This window comes from Ceratina calcarata, unplaced genomic scaffold (assembly GCF_001652005.2).
Source record: "Ceratina calcarata isolate Rehan_Ccalc_2016 unplaced genomic scaffold, ASM165200v1 scaffold242, whole genome shotgun sequence".
In the NCBI taxonomy this organism is placed as follows: domain Eukaryota; kingdom Metazoa; phylum Arthropoda; class Insecta; order Hymenoptera; family Apidae; genus Ceratina; species Ceratina calcarata.
Window position 1 is genome coordinate 177535 of NW_017146161.1, and position 16891 is coordinate 194425.

Here is a 16891-nt window from a genome sequence, read left to right on the forward strand (position 1 = left end):
ATTTGAATCTACAATATTTAATTAAATATTAAATATGCTGTACATTCATACGTCCAAATGGAAATTCAGTTTAAACAGCAAGCAATCGCTTCAAGCAATCTCTTTAATTTGACTCAGTGTACAGAAGTCTCGTATATCTTTAATAATAAATGTACATGGACATGCGACAATGCATGGCTAAGTACCAACGATGAAAATACGTTGCAGGATCTAAACGACAGATTCAAAGAAGAGGAGGACACGAGGAACAATCTGTTCCAAAATAAGAAGAAACTCGAGCAGGAAGTCGCGGGTCTCAAGAAAGACATCGAGGATCTCGAGCTGAACCTGCAGAAGTCAGAGCAGGACAAGGCGACGAAGGATCACCAGATCCGCAATTTGAACGATGAGATCGCGCACCAAGACGAGCTGATCAACAAATTGAACAAGGAGAAGAAGAACCAAGGCGAGGTCAACCAAAAGACTGCCGAAGAGCTCCAAGCTGCCGAAGACAAGGTTAATCACCTTAACAAAGTCAAGGTGAAACTCGAACAAACTCTCGACGAACTCGAAGACTCCCTCGAACGTGAAAAGAAATCACGGTTAGTATTAATACAATAATACTAAGTGATCTCATCTTGTCAAAGAAATTGAACACATGGTATTTTCATGATTGAAAATGATTGTGGCCTTTTACAGAGCCGATGTTGAGAAAGCTAAACGAAAGGTGGAGGGTGACCTGAAACTCACACAGGAAGCCGTTGCCGATCTCGAGAGAAACAAGAAGGAACTCGAACAGACCATCCAACGTAAGGACAAGGAACTCTCGTCTTTGACTGCCAAACTTGAAGACGAACAGTCCTTGGTCGGCAAACTGCAGAAACAGATCAAGGAACTGCAAGCTCGTATCGAAGAACTCGAAGAAGAGGCAAGTTCTCAACATCTGTTCTTTGATATTGGAACTTACGTACAGCGTGGCAGTAAGGAATCGGAATAAATTCATTGTACTCCATGCAGATTGAAGCTGAACGTGGCTCTCGCGTGAAAGCTGAGAAACAGCGCAGCGACTTGGCACGAGAACTCGAGGAACTTGGCGAGCGTCTCGAGGAAGCTGGTGGTGCTACCTCCGCTCAGATCGAGCTCAACAAGAAGAGAGAAGCCGAACTTACCAAGCTGCGCAGAGACCTCGAGGAGGCTAACATCCAGCATGAAGCCACCCTCGCCAGCTTGCGCAAGAAGCACAACGACGCCGTCGCCGAGATGGGAGAACAAATCGACACCCTTAACAAACTCAAGGCTAGGTAAGCTGATACAGACATTTATCTATTTACTTGACAATGCTCGACAAGGAATTGAATCAATCGCACTTCTATTTTTTTTTTTCAATTTTGTAATTAGAATTCGTTATGTTAAAAATTTGTAAAGAGCCAGGGATATAATTACGTATTTCTAACAGAGCTGAAAAAGGACGTCATGACATTCACTCCGAACTGAACGCTTCTCGTGCGACAACGGATCAGGTTGCCAGGGAGAAGGTACAATCAAAACGCAAAGAATGTGTCGAACCTCGTGATTTTTTTCAGAATTGTTCGTCCATCTCGTCTCTTGTCGAATGTTTCTCTATGTCATGAAAGTTACAGCATGGTTCCAAAATTATTGTCCGGTTCCCAAATGATATTGGCAGTCGAACGTTCACGGAATGACAAACCTCCTTTAACATTTTCAGGTTCCCGATCAATAATAAAATAAAATTAATTAGGTTCCTCTGTCGATAGTGAAATGGTGAAATTATTCTAATTATTCCTGCCGATTCCTTGTCACTAATCACCCACTTTACATTTGTTTTCATGGAAAATAGGGTTGAAAAGGAGAAGGTTCAGTACTTCAGCGAATTAAATGACATGCGCGGGTCCGTAGATCAACTGAGCAACGAGAAGGTAAGATCCCTTGTTCGCGGAACCATTAAAAGATCCAGCAAATTAACGCAACTAACAGCTTTATCAGGCAGCTGACAAGGAAGCAGGAGAACAACAGAATTTATCATAAACGTTATATCGGTCTCCAACTGTGACACGCGTCGTCAGAAAGTGTGTACCAGCTTGCAAAGCTTGCTCCCCGCGTGCGTCTCTGTTTGAAGTGCAGGTACATTCACTTTTGGGCAATTATTCAGTAATGAAACTACGATTGTGTGGAAAATGATCGATTTATCCAAAAGTGAATTCGCCTAAACCTAATAGAATTGATCAAGATGTCTGACACACGAAATGTTTTAATCAGGCTGCCCAAGAGAAGATCGTGAAACAATTGCAACACCAACTGAATGAGACCCAGGGCAAACTCGAGGAAGTGAACCGCACTTTGAACGACTTCGATGCTGCCAAGAAGAAGCTGTCGATCGAGAACAGCGACTTGCTCCGTCAATTGGAGGAGGCCGAGTCTCAGGTCAGCCAGCTTTCCAAGATCAAGATCTCGCTGACGACCCAGCTCGAGGACACGAAACGATTGGCGGACGAGGAATCGAGGGAACGCGCTACTCTGCTTGGCAAATTCCGCAACCTGGAACACGACCTGGACAACATTCGGGAACAAGTCGAGGAGGAGGCCGAAGGAAAAGCCGACCTCCAGAGGCAGCTCAGCAAGGCGAACGCGGAGGCACAACTATGGCGCACCAAATACGAATCCGAGGGCGTTGCACGTGCGGAGGAACTCGAGGAAGCGAAGAGGAAGCTGCAGGCGCGACTCGCAGAAGCAGAGGAGACCATCGAATCTCTCAACCAGAAGGTCATCGCGCTCGAGAAGACGAAACAGAGACTGTCCACGGAGGTGGAAGACCTACAGATCGAAGTGGACCGCGCGACTGCAATTGCGAACGCTGCCGAGAAGAAACAGAAGGCCTTCGACAAGATTATTGGCGAATGGAAACTCAAGGTCGACGATCTTGCTGCCGAGCTCGATGCCAGCCAGAAGGAGTGCCGCAACTACAGCACGGAACTATTCAGGCTCAGAGGTATTTCGGTCATTCTTGATAGCTATCATTCGTTATCAGTAGACTGTGGATTTTATTTATAGAAAAATAACATTTTCTACACTGATATTACAAACGATTTAGTTTTCATAAAGATCCGAAGTCTGATTATCAGTAATAAATATTACGGGAAAAAATACATTATATCTTGGCAATTCCATCAATCAATTAATGTGCTGACTTATTCCTGAACAGGTGCATACGAAGAGGGACAGGAACAGCTGGAGGCAGTACGTCGCGAGAACAAGAACCTCGCCGACGAGGTGAAAGACCTGTTGGACCAGATCGGCGAAGGTGGACGCAACATTCACGAGATCGAGAAGGCGAGGAAGCGCCTGGAGGCTGAGAAGGATGAACTTCAAGCCGCCCTCGAGGAAGCCGAGGCTGCCCTGGAACAGGAAGAGAACAAGGTGTTGCGCAGCCAGCTTGAATTGAGCCAGGTCAGACAGGAGATCGACCGACGCATCCAGGAGAAGGAAGAGGAATTCGAGAACACCAGAAAGAACCACCAGCGCGCACTCGACTCGATGCAAGCATCGCTTGAAGCCGAAGCCAAGGTAAACAGAAGAACATTATTATGAATAATTTCTGAATCGAAAAAGGGTGAAAATATGTACCTTTTTGTCAATGTTTCTTCAACGCGATGAGGCATCCAAGAGATTGCTCCAATATATTAAGTACTCAATTCCTAAAAAATCAATTTGTGAATTTTTCAAGCTAGTCGCCCTATTGGATTGATATGGAGTTTCACTTCTCAATACTTTCCAAATCAATAGATGAACAATCCATTATAGTTTCAATCAAGCATGATTGTAATTAAAAATTTGAACCTACCCAGGGCAAAGCTGAGGCGCTGCGCATGAAGAAGAAACTGGAGGCCGACATCAACGAGCTCGAGATCGCTCTGGATCACGCCAACAAGGCGAACGCTGAAGCCCAGAAGAATATCAAGAGATACCAGCAACAACTGAAGGATGTGCAGACTGCGCTTGAGGAGGAACAACGTGCGCGCGACGAAGCCAGAGAACTGCTCGGTATCTCGGAGCGTCGGGCGAACGCTCTTCAGAACGAACTTGAAGAGAGCCGCACTCTTCTTGAACAAGCGGACCGCGGACGCCGCCAGGCTGAACAGGAATTGGCCGACTGCCACGAACAGCTCAACGAACTGGGTGCCCAGAACGCTTCCATCTCTGCTGCCAAGAGGAAACTCGAGGCCGAACTCCAAACACTTCACGTGAGTATTCTTACTATTTTGAAATCAATGATATAATCTTTGTAGAATTAATTTGCCTGTTTAACGAAAATCTTCGTTTGCAGTCTGATTTGGACGAGCTGTTGAACGAAGCGAAGAACTCTGAGGAGAAGGCGAAGAAGGCGATGGTCGATGCCGCCAGATTGGCTGACGAACTCCGAGCTGAACAAGACCACGCTCAGACGCAAGAGAAACTGCGCAAGGCGCTCGAGACCCAGATCAAGGAACTCCAGGTCCGTCTCGACGAAGCCGAGGCTAACGCGCTCAAGGGCGGAAAGAAGGCGATCCAGAAACTGGAACAACGCGTCCGTGAATTGGAGAATGAATTGGACGGTGAACAGAGGAGACACGCCGATGCCCAGAAGAACCTCCGCAAGTCTGAACGCCGCATCAAGGAACTCAGCTTCCAAGTACAGTTTCTAATTACATTACATTTTAGAACAATTTTATATTTAGAATTTTCTATTTTAAATTATGGATGAACGATATTATGAATGCTGATTGATGATTATTTTTGATATGTTCAGGCCGACGAAGACCGCAAGAACCACGAACGCATGCAAGACCTCGTTGACAAGCTCCAGCAGAAGATCAAGACGTACAAGAGGCAGATCGAAGAGGCTGAAGAGATCGCTGCCCTGAATCTTGCCAAATTCCGCAAAGCGCAGCAAGAGTTGGAAGAAGCGGAGGAAAGGGCGGACCTCGCTGAACAGGCGATTACCAAGTTCCGCACCAAGGGACGCGGAGGAAGTGCTGCGCGTGGACTGAGCCCAGCGGTAAGCAATTTCGATATTTCACCCATTCTTCTTGCAGTTTAACACAAAATGAGGTTTATTAAAAAAAAAAAGAATTATCGCACATGGAAAAAGACCCGGAATTAATATCTCCACAAAGTATTTAGGTTGACGTAGGATTTCGAATTAGCAACTAGAAACGAAATCTTATACGAAACAGGAAAAGGAGGAAAGATAATTCCGCGCAGCGCATAAAAAGATTTAGATTTCGGCATTTCTAATTGTAAATCTCTATGTCCCTGTATAGCCCCAGAAGGCCCGTAAAGCGCCCTCCGCAATGGAATAAAGAGCATCGCGACGGTCCATGTAAGTTTGTGCAAGTGTCGCGAGCACGTGTGTGTGCCGGGAACGAAAAAAAGAACGGGGCAATAAAAGACAGTTTCCATATACACGATACCAGCGATTCTGACTAATTAAACACCGACGCAAGTCGTAATTGTCAGTCGTTGACAATTGCAACACGCGTCTGTGCGATATTGTCGGCATCGTTGAACAACTTACGTTGACAAAAATTGTTCTGAATCCCCTCCGAATCGTCAATGTCTTATTTTGTTGAACCTGTGTGAAAAAAGCTGATAACACTTGTGGGGGCGTACCTTTAGGAGTATGAAGCTTGGTCCTGATCAGTAATTAACGTTGTGTATCACCTTTATCCCAACAGATTCACAGATCAGTCGGACGATAAACGACCAGCAGTGTTCCTTTTTAGACAATTATAGATGAATCATTGCTTGATTAGAAATTAGTTAGGAATAGACATATCTTACATAGACAGAGTGCGCTGTAACAACGTCCTCATTGTATCTCGATGCCAATCATAGATTTGCATCATGGTTTTGTAAAGTATCACGTTGGCCAGTTTGAGAAGTTGCTCTGAAAGTCAGAGAGGTATTACGACCCTCGATCAATGTCCCACTGTTGTTTCTCGATTTAAACACCTGTGACGTGCAGATTGAACACAAACGACACAGAGAACGTGTCGCAAAAAATCCCGAAAATTGTTTTTTTTCTGTTCACGAGACAGTATTGGATCCTTGTTAAAGATGGGATTAGGATTAAATAAATAATTATAACGCGCAAAAATATGCAAATGCAACAGAAAATTGAACTTGATCCCATCGTTGAAATTGAGAGAACTCTCGATGCTGACCCCCATCGTCGTTAACAGCGATCATGAATATGTCGGATAAAAATGATGAATGTACTTTTTAAATTATTTCAGCCACACCGACCTGCGTTCAGACCCCAATTGGATGGTTCCGCATTCCCGCCACGCTTCGACCTGCAGCCTGATGGTGAACTGTAAAAAGATTCTGTTATGCGACCAACTTACTCGTTTAAAAAGAAACTCGATCGTAACAGTTTAGGAAACAAAATCGAACAGAAGCAAAAGAAGGAATACGAATGAATCGATCGCGAGCCAGCGAACTTTCATCGTGTCATCTCACTAAAATAATATAACTCATCCCATTGTCTTCGTACACACCCGCGCTACACCTTCACGCTGAAGTTTATTATACACAAAGAGAATGTTCGTAACCTTGGCAATTTGACAATAAAAGTGGTCGATTAATAAATATCGTTACAAAGTTCTTTGAGGCATTGCAATACTATAATTATTATATTTAATCGTTACATTGAATGGAGTTAATTAATAACAGACGTGGAGGTGATTGTTTGAGCCTTCACCAATCGCGCTGACGGTCGAGGGACGGGAGAATGAAAGAGTGAGAGTGGAAGAGCAAGAGAGAAGAGAGAAAGACGAGAGCCAGATCGATACCAAAAAGAAATCGAAAAAAAAAAACGAAAAAAACGTGGCAGAAAGAAGAAAATATGGCATAAGCGCGTATTAAGCGGACGGATAACACTGGATAATAAAAAGTACAGAAAATATATACATAATATACACTGTAAAACCAAAGGATAAACATAAAAATAATTGAGATCACACGTTACAATAAATAGAAAAAAACGACGCTAGTCACGGATTTGAACGGCGACGACGCGCAATATTATATACGTCATCCAAACGATAATCCTATCCTATAAACTTAATTGTAATTTATAAAGAGAGCCGAAGTATGTATTTATTAAAATAAATAAGCAATAAATAAAATTAAGAAAGAATAGATTTTTATTGTTCTACCTTACCTGTGAACATTATTTCTGCCAGATATCACCGAGGAAATTTTACCAGAGATACTTAAATATTTGGTCAAGGATTGTGAAATAAAAATTCTAAGATTTCTTTCCATTCATTTATTAGTCAAAATTAAATCAGATATTTTCTTCATCTCAAAATTTGTTCGTGCATACATTAAATTAATGAAATACAATCTCTCAAGCTCAATTAAAATATCTATGTTGCATTGCTATGCGTTTGTACGCATACATGCAGTTCAGTCTTGCAAATCAAATGGATAAACGTTGTATATATTGTATTTTAACATATTACCACTGGTTTTATTTCTATCTGAAATTCTTTTTCTGCTCGTTACGGAGAATCTGTTGAAACATACCCTTGAACAGATCCCACGAAGTATACTTCTGAGTGCTGATCCCAAAATCTTTGCAAGTGTCTTCGAAAGCTTTTACGCAAAGCGGCAAGTAACAGTGGTCGACCGTCGGTAGAAGATGATGAAGACCGTGTTGACCGAAGTTGGTCAGCACCAAAAAGTCTGAATCGTCGACCACATTTCGATCTCGCACCGCGTCCAATTCCAGAATACCCCAGTCCAGATCGTCCCTGAAAAATCGACATACATGTTCCAGCTCTCATCTGTTGCATACTATAAACTAAAATTCAATTTTTCTCGAATCTCCATGTAAATATTTCATTTTACCTGTACACATCACCGTCATGGAAGATATTGGGATGATGATGCGCCGCAGTGAGACCGATCATGTAAAACACGAAACTGCCTGCGAATATAATCAAAAACCAAAGCTTCACAGCCATCAAAATGCTCGGGGCGGTGAAGCACATCAACGTAGGAAGTAGGAAAGGCACTGCATCCCGGAACTCGAATTGCTTATATTCATAGAATACACTATAATATCTGAAATCGAATGTGACACGATAACAAAAATATATATCACTGAGAGACTGATTCGTGAAAATTTAAAAAACAAAATAACAGCGGACCTTACGATACCCTGATGGAGAAATGTTAGTAACCAAACGAGAGGAGTTGCAATTTGACTGATGACGCTCCTCAGCAGGTTCTTTTTACCATTTGGTAAAAACATCAGGAACGGTTCGAACGCGTAAAGCTCGAAATCCCAAAGAGTGTTGGGATAATGATGGTGACTCATAACGTGTGTTATTCGCCATTCTTTGGACGACATCAAGCTCATGTCGAAATAGTACATCCGGAAATTGTCTCTCATGTGAAAATAGTTGTGGGCGATCACCGTGGTCCACGCCAGGAAAATTCCTGTAGAGATAAATACCTTAATAACCTCGTGTAAAGAGTTATACAATTTATAAGAATTGTCTTAATAAATATTTTAGTTGTTGATCAATTTCATAATGTAAAGAATTATTATTATATTATTTACGAACCAGCGAATGCTACAAATATGTAAGACTGCGTATGGGCCGTCGCGAGACTAAGAAGAATAGTTGTGATAAATAAGAAATCGGCGATCAGATTCGATTTCGTCGCTGGTTGATGAAAATTAACACCCTTCAAACTCTCCACTGCGCGTCGTTTGAAAGTGTGGAAGAAACCATCTGGCTTGAACGTTAATGGCACCTTTCGTGGTTGGACTGCTTCTCTTACAAAATATTTCGGCAGCAGTTTCGAAGCCTTATCAGTTATATGATGTGACTGAAGGAAATCACATTTCATTCTGTTATTCTCTTTTTTTTCTATAAATAAAACCACCTGAGTAAGAGGTAACTACCTCAAAAAGTTCTGTGATATCAGTTCCTTTGGTAAGACGTATCCATTCTGCTCCCCCGGGATGGTGTCTCGCAAAACCTTCCAAATCGTATAAATTGTTGTTAATTCTCCATAAACCTTCGGCGCCGTCGATCTGCCTTCTCGACTCGAGAAAACTGTACGGGGTTTTGAATTTAATATCCCTGCCAGGGAAATAGTCCAGACCTGGTATTGTACTTTCTATTTTCTTCATGTTTCCACTTTTTATCCTAAATAATATATTTCGTAGTAAATATCAAAAGGAGACAATAGTACTAATTATGTCACTATTATAGATACTATTTATGTCATTTGCATAGTGATGGAAAGTATTAAAATCGTATTAGGTTTTAGGAATAGTCTAAATGCGACAACTATGCGAAATAGTTTCCAGGAAATGATGCAGAAGAATCAGTGTTGTTGGCAATTATCATAATGTTTACTCGTGCACAAGAACGTCATGATAATACTAATTTTTTTTACAAATAGCATTAACTCCTTTTACATAAACGTTCTTATAAACAATTCATGAAAACAGTATCGCAGTTTATTTACAATATTATCTACATCCATAGAATAATAATAATCTCATTCAATATTTGTTATTATATACAATTAAATACTTAATTTAAATATTAATTTTTCCTCCTTATTATTATGAAAATAACAAACTGAAATATACTTGGATTCTTCCAATTATACTCTCGACTGAAGGACAATATCTCTCACACGAAGTAAGATAACAATATCAAGTATAATTGTTTATATTCAAAACGAAACTACAATTCATGATTAGTAAAAAAAGCAGCTTATTATAGATAGGGCAGTTAAAAAATTTTTACGAGAGATAAATTGATAAAACGTAGAGATGTAACTGTTTATGTAACATTTTAATATTGGAATACTTTACTTTCTGTTTCAATACAATGAATTGTATTAAGCAATCATTAGTTGGTCAAAAATAATTAATTTTGTACAATATTAATTCTCAATATTTACTTANCAGTAATACAGATATTAATTAGTCACGCTGTCTTCCGTGAAAATTTTTGAACCAGAAAGAAATTGTTTAATATGAATCACGCTAATTAAGCTTGCAAGTCTTACCGTGCCAATGCGTCAGACACGCTATGCTTTTAATTAAATATTTTTTTTAAATGCAGTTTCCCTCTTTTGTATGACGATCGAGTGAACGTAACTGAACAGAATCCGTACGAACCGAAGTATTTATGTACTTTGCTCCCGAAATGATAGCCAATCCACTAAGTGATACGTAGCTCACAATCACACTTAATCGCTATTATACAAAAATGCGAGGCTGTGATGCGCAAAGCGAGCATACGAGCGCGTAATGCGTTTATCTCGAGTTCGACTGTTTTTAGGAAACATAAAAAAGTAGGAATTAATATGTAAATATGTAATCAGTTATTTCATTTTGTAATCATTTTTGAAAATGATAACATGTAAATTTTTCCGTCAATAATAAAGTTAATTATACCCAGATTGACTATACCTAATTAACTAGTGTCTTAAAAAAATATATTTCTCATGGAACGTAACGTGTAATAAGTATTATCTCATATTTCTTACAGGCAAATCGAAATTCGTAACTTTTTCTTCTATGTAACTGATATACAAGCAATAATACGAGATTAATTATTATTATCATTTTAATTACATTACTAAAAATCGTGTACCTCACCTGTTTGCAGATAAAATTAGCTGAAACACGTTTCATTCCTATGAACACATTCTAAGGAAATTTACTTTGTTGACAGCTTATAAATGACCCAAACATGAACTTTTTAATTATCTACTTCATGAATCGATATCGTCCCCGTCTTCAGTATCTTGAGAAATGGTATAGATCATTATGTAATCCAAGATATTCATTTCATTTGCGTCTTTCTTTTACTTCCATTTAACAGTAATAGTAAACAGAATGCTCTGTGTTGTAACGCTTCAACGATATGATGTCTATTTTTGCTTACGAAAATTTATCTGATAACTTTATCTACACATCTGCCATATTAAATTTAATTTTTGACAGGAACTGACCTTATATATCTTTGTCAAACTAATATTACAGATAACAATACAAAAGAATATCAGGGTACATAAAGCGTTTTTTCCTGTGGTCCCTGCGGTTGACCCGAATCGGTTAACTATGGGTCGGGACTATCATAAATGCTGCTGGGGATCGATCGCTTACCGCTACCGGAGAACTGCTATTGACGAGAATGACGAGTCTTGTCTAACGAGGCGAGGAGTGGGAAGAGACTCTGCAGTAGATTAAGACAGACAAGTCAGACCGCCACTCGATTTGTTAAAGGCAGAAACGATCACACTAAATAGAATACTATAGAATTTATATATTACAGTTTATGTCTTTATTTTTAATAAAATTTACACTTTATTAAAATCTTACATATTGGTATACTTAACATTCATGTATTATACTTATTAACGAATTTATATCAATCTAAGACTAAATTAATTTCATGAAATCTACACATATCTAGCATTCGGTAGCACAAGGAAGAAATGGATGACTCTACATGAAAAAAATAGAGTCTAAGAAAACAGAAATAAATAGGTAAATCGTATTGATAAGGAATCAACATTACGCACGATTTGAATAGTATTCATAAAAAATCATCCGTATCGAAATTGGTTCAAACGAGTACACGAGTATGTGAATCGGAAAATATTCAAAGCCGCGTATCTTAAAACAAGAATGAAAGTAATGAAGGAAATAAAAAGAATTTATTCTTCATTTCAATTTTATTTTTTCACGTAGAATCCTTCCTCGCTTGTATCATGCTGGGATACTCCGTATGTTCTTACAAGCAGATATTTTGTTGTTTTATCGAAATACATAAATCGATTGATAAATTTTGCAATTTTATACTCGTGAACTAAATTCCTACACAATATTTTAATTTTAAGTACAAAACACAATGCAAAACAAATAGTTTCAGGAATTAATTTCTACTGCCCGATCGAATATATCTATACTTCGATACTACAATAGAAAGAAACTATAAACCAGTTTTTAAGAAATTTTGTTATTATTACTAACTATTTGCAAGAACATGTATTTGGTAAAAACGCAAATATTTTATTTACATCTAAATAATTTATAAATCGAATATATGTAGAACAGGGGATTATAAAGCGTGCAGAATTACGTATAAAAGGAGAAACAGTAGCCTTCTCTTCCCAGGATTTTTATGAGACAACTGAAAAAGTAATGGCCTTTTCTTTCTGCAGTTCTTAATAAAATAATTGTACAAGTTAAATTAAGATGTATTAGAGGAGAAACTTGATCGTGTACCAAATAAATTGCGTTACGTAATAATTTAAAGGAAATTATGGGTGAAATTCACATGTTATCTAATTCGTTACCCAAGCGTCCCGTTTTGATCACTTCCTGTTCACACGATCTGTTCTCGATATCCCGATGATGCTCTCTGTAAATTCCTAAAACTATTTTAACGATAATATATATCTACTTCTCAGATAATCGTTCTCACAAGAGACGCTAAGACGATCGTTAGAACAAGGATCAGCTCCGAGTTGTTCATACACCCAGCACTTTTACTCGTTTGTGGCCGAAAAGTGGAGAAATGAACTGAATTATTTGTAATCGGAGGCGAACTCATGGAGCAAACGGTATCCGTTATAGCTTCTTTGGCAGACCCGGTGAGAATTCTAAAATTGTAATCGTCAGGATCTAAATGAGCGTACATGAAGCTAGGCAAACGATCCGACAACACCCAAATATTCCCATTTCGGTCAACCTGAAAAGTGTAAATTGAGGAGCGACGATACAAACAAATTAGCCAGTAAAACTAATCAAACCTTATAATAATTTTTAATTAATTAATTCATTCATTAAATCTTTTTTATATAATAATTGTATGAAAGTTTACCTTCAAATCGTTAGGAAAGACCATTGTAATGTTATCTTCATAAATGATTCCTTGCTGCTCCAGGGTAAACATATTTTGAGGCTTCCAACAAGCTATCGCGTTCATGTTAGTCAACGCGTAGAAAAGAACACCGGTGTTCGGATCTAAGAAGCTCACGCTGCTATGACCATTGTCTCCGCGAGAACCAAGGGCGTGGAATTCATTGACATTGTCTGAAATCCAAAGTCACTTTATAACTCCAAGTCTGTAAGATTTAAAACAAAGTAAGGCGAAATGATATACCTTTGGAGGTAGCACGTTCAGGGTCTCTCAATAACTTGGTACTAACAGAGTACTCCATGTTACTGGAAAGCGGATGGAAGTACATCGTACTGTAGCCGTCATTCGTTGGTTGAAGGCTCATACCGAACAGGCCGTCGGTCCAGTGGAACGCGATGCCAGACACGTTGAAGTCACTGAACTTAATCAAATGACAACCTCAGAATCTTTTTATCGTAACAGAAAAATGTAATCGGTGCATTATAAACTTGATACTAACTTTGGGATCGGACTCAAAGAAGTGATGTTTAACTAGCCATGACTTGTCAGACTTCCATGAATAGACAACGAGTCCCGGTCCGGCGAGATCTCCCAAATAAGCGTAACTGTCCTCGCATGAGTAATCCTCGACGGCGATGTTCGCAAAAAGGTAATCGGCCGTTTTTTGGTCCTCGGGGATGACGAACTTCCGTAGCAGTTGGTCATTCCTCAGGTCGTATACGAGCAATGCCGGCGGCGCATGCTGCTCCGGCGTATCCAGCATATCAGTGAATCCAGTGTCGAGAACCCAAAGTCTCTCGCAGCGATCCGCACGGATTCTAAACGTCGAAATGATCTCCGGCACTTTGCCATCTTTGTATTCATGCGCCTCCCACGAGGGGTACGGAATCAGAGTTGGAGATTCGCGCGTATCTGTGACAATTCATTAATACATATAATATGTCAATAATTGACTCATTACCTGATTAATATTCAACAATTAAGTGAATCTATTAGTCATAAACATTTATCACTTTTACAATGGCTCTAAAATAAAAATGATTCACATATGACTAAGCAATTTGTACTGTGATTCTGTTGTACATGCATAAGTAATTCACAGGTTTCTCTCACTTCTTCATTAACAGAGGAAAATCGTTCCTTGTTACACATAACTTCATTACAATTTTCTAAGAATTTGCTCAAGTGGAAGCTTGCAGGAATTAAAGCTTACCATTCATATAAAAATAATTCAAACTGGAAACAACGCCGCGCCTCCATCTCGGCACAGTAACAAAGATCCTGTTGCTCGTAATCTCGAGGCCGAGAGGAAGATTATCTTCCTGCTTATATCCTGGGAAGAGTAACTTCGTCTCGTTGCTCGGCCATTCGTATTCCAGCTGCTTCCATTGGAAGGCTACGCGAAGCTTATCGCCGGCGATAACGATCTTCCAAATGTAGCATTGAAGTAAAACGTTCAGGAAAAGGAGAATCGATCCAGTTTGCATCTTGATAGCCTTGTTATTATTATTTTCTGCGATGTTGACAGTACGAGTTAACAATTAATGCACGCTGTGCATAAATAACGGTAATAAAGCTATTTGTAGTTCAACTTATATATATATGAACATCTATAAAAAGTAGGATAAACTAACGATGCATGTGATGCAGCGTGCGGTGATGCAACACTATCGCTGCGGGCTAAAAGCAGGAGAGTTTCTCAGTGCACTGTTACAATGGATCATCATGTAAACTCAAACCAGTGAGAATTATTTCAGCAAACGTAATTATAGAAAACAAAGAACGCCTTATTAATCATGTGTAACAAAAATCTTTGTAATAAAAGAAAACGAATTTTTTATTACATTGTGTTTGATATTTAATACGGGAAAATATTTTTTTTTGCCAATGCGATAGTAAGTTGACAGTAATAAGTGACAAGAGGCGATGCGTGTACTTTTACTGCAATCATACTTTCTATCGCACACGCTAAACAATTAGGTACACCGTTCCCTATGTAGGTCAACAAACTCACGTTAAACAATTTCCACAAAATATCCTTCTTTAGAACATATTCTTATGAAGTTGAATTAAATTTGAATATTTGTAATTTTTATAAACATTCGTAAGTTTATTTTGAGTCTATAATTACACGTGCCATTTTACCAGGATCCAAATTTTGAAGTATCCTCTGTTCGATAGTTGGTCACTTCAGACTTGCACAGATTAATCGCACAGTTTATTTATTCGTTGCCGTTCCGGTTTGCGAGGCATGAACGAGAAATCGAGGCACGCGAGCCGCACGCTACCGCGACGGGGACACGCGACAAACTGAGAATTCGCCGGGGAAAAGACGTTCTCCCGTGGTACCGTTTGGATACCGTTCAAGGCTTTACCGGGTAGGTACACCGATTCGCTCGACGGACTTGTTAAAACGCCGCGATTCATCGTTTCCCGCTATCCAGTCCATCATACCACGTTTGTTACGTAGTGGAATGGAACGACGGTGATGCGGCTACAGCGAAACGTGTACTCGTGGCAGACGTTAATTTATTTCATTGCAGTAAGGATAACAGTATAGGCGCATAACGTTGCGAATCGAAACGCGTGCGCACCGGTATTACGAAATTGTATTTTAGCACCGGATAAGGTGTACCGAGAAACGAGATCAGATCAACCGTGTCTTGTTTCCAGCTCATTTAGATGTATAGCTCGAGGACTTAAAACGCTATTAAAAGAGTGTTATTAAGTCCTGCCGATGAGAGTTTGTGAAATACTTCATTTTTTATATTCAGGTTGACTTCACTGGCCACGGTTCAAGTTACGTGACCCGCGAAGAATCGCCAGTGGGTGATACATACCTTCTCGCGCACGTCTTATTAGCAGAAAACACATTTGCTAAATGATCTAATTAAGGCCAGGCACAAATTTAAAGTAATAAAAATGTTAAGAACTGTTACACGAACATCTCTTTAAACAGATTAATCTGGTTAACTCAAATCGTGTAACATTTTAAGTAATTTTATCTAAAGAATTTATATTATTTTAATTGAGAGTTTTATCTTTAATTAACTGTTCGATAAAATCAGTTGAAAACCGCAAAACTGTAAGGTTCATTAACCGACACTGTAATCTCATATCCTGCATACACGTACGCATGTTGATAACGATTAAACAAGTTTGGCCAGGCCAAACGCCTTCTAATTTAATTTTAGAACAACAGCCATGTACTGCAACAACCCACGTAATCTTACGCCAGCGATGAAAGTGACTACTTTCTACCTTTGGTAATTAGGAATAATACTTTTGTTCCATATCTTGGTGACACTTTAATATATATTACAATGAATGAAACAATTATTACAGTAATTAAATAACATATTGTACATGAAAGGATTTTTACGCATCTCCTTCTATCATATCTAAACTAGAAAGTTGACAAAATGTATATATTATTTGATAAAAAAAAAAATGCGTTTAAGGAGTTACATTCTTCGAATTTCTATCGAGATACAATTGTTCGATGTACAAAAGCCTGCGTCGCATCAGCTAGGAATAATAAGAAAGTCTTGCAAAACCCGGTAGGTAGAAGAATAATGGAGCATTTCTCACAAGTAACAAAGAAAAAAAAGAGGGTAGTATAAAATGGAGCACGAAGCGTGAAGGAACATTTAATTGCGCACTGATTTATCATCAAAGTTAGTTCACTTCCCTTTGGCGAAAAATGCACAAGTGAAAGTTCTTACAAAGACCGGTTGAACCCGCGAGAATTGTATGCAAAGCGTCTTCGTAGACAATTGCTCTTCTCCGTGAGACCCCGCTGTTATTCGCGTTTCGATCAAACATCGATTAATCTACCCACGCTGCGCGTTCCACCAGAGGCAACCGCGTTGCTTAATTCTACTCGACCCCGGAATTCTGACTTACCTTTGCAATGACCCGTCCGATTCAAACGAATGTAC

At 39.3% G+C, this 16891-nt stretch overlaps 2 protein-coding genes across 4 annotated transcripts in view; one reads left to right on the forward strand and one right to left on the reverse strand.

The window, feature by feature from the left end:
* Mhc (myosin heavy chain) overlaps positions 1 to 7177 on the forward strand; it is a 36498-nt gene extending 29321 nt beyond the window's left edge. Inside the window, exons 16-26 of one of the 3 annotated variants that reach the window (XM_026811744.1) lie at positions 208 to 581; positions 679 to 907; positions 997 to 1280; positions 1838 to 1916; positions 2257 to 2986; positions 3200 to 3561; positions 3843 to 4238; positions 4322 to 4666; positions 4784 to 5032; positions 5298 to 5356; positions 6273 to 6353. In XM_026811744.1, coding sequence (XP_026667545.1) covers positions 208 to 581; positions 679 to 907; positions 997 to 1280; positions 1838 to 1916; positions 2257 to 2986; positions 3200 to 3561; positions 3843 to 4238; positions 4322 to 4666; positions 4784 to 5032; positions 5298 to 5336 — 3087 coding nt within the window. In that variant the 3' untranslated portion in view covers positions 5337 to 5356; positions 6273 to 6353. Of the gene's footprint in view, positions 1 to 207; positions 582 to 678; positions 908 to 996; positions 1281 to 1837; positions 1917 to 2256; positions 2987 to 3199; positions 3562 to 3842; positions 4239 to 4321; positions 4667 to 4783; positions 5033 to 5297; positions 5357 to 6272 lie in introns of all 3 variants that reach the window. The other 2 variants (XM_026811742.1, XM_026811743.1) reach the window with 2 other exon arrangements.
* A 117-nt stretch (positions 7178 to 7294) lies between these two features.
* On the reverse strand, positions 7295 to 15930 carry LOC108622777 (uncharacterized). Its single transcript, XM_026811741.1, has 11 exons — positions 15096 to 15930; positions 14164 to 14463; positions 13450 to 13862; positions 13194 to 13371; positions 12912 to 13123; positions 12496 to 12779; positions 8960 to 9206; positions 8616 to 8883; positions 8196 to 8487; positions 7894 to 8109; positions 7295 to 7796 (listed from the first exon to the last, which is right to left on the reverse strand). The coding sequence occupies exons 2-11, from the start codon at positions 14435 to 14437 to the stop codon at positions 7520 to 7522; spliced, it is 2661 nt and encodes an 886-aa protein (XP_026667542.1). The 5' UTR covers positions 14438 to 14463; positions 15096 to 15930; the 3' UTR covers positions 7295 to 7519.
* Between the last annotated feature and the right edge of the window lie 961 nt (positions 15931 to 16891).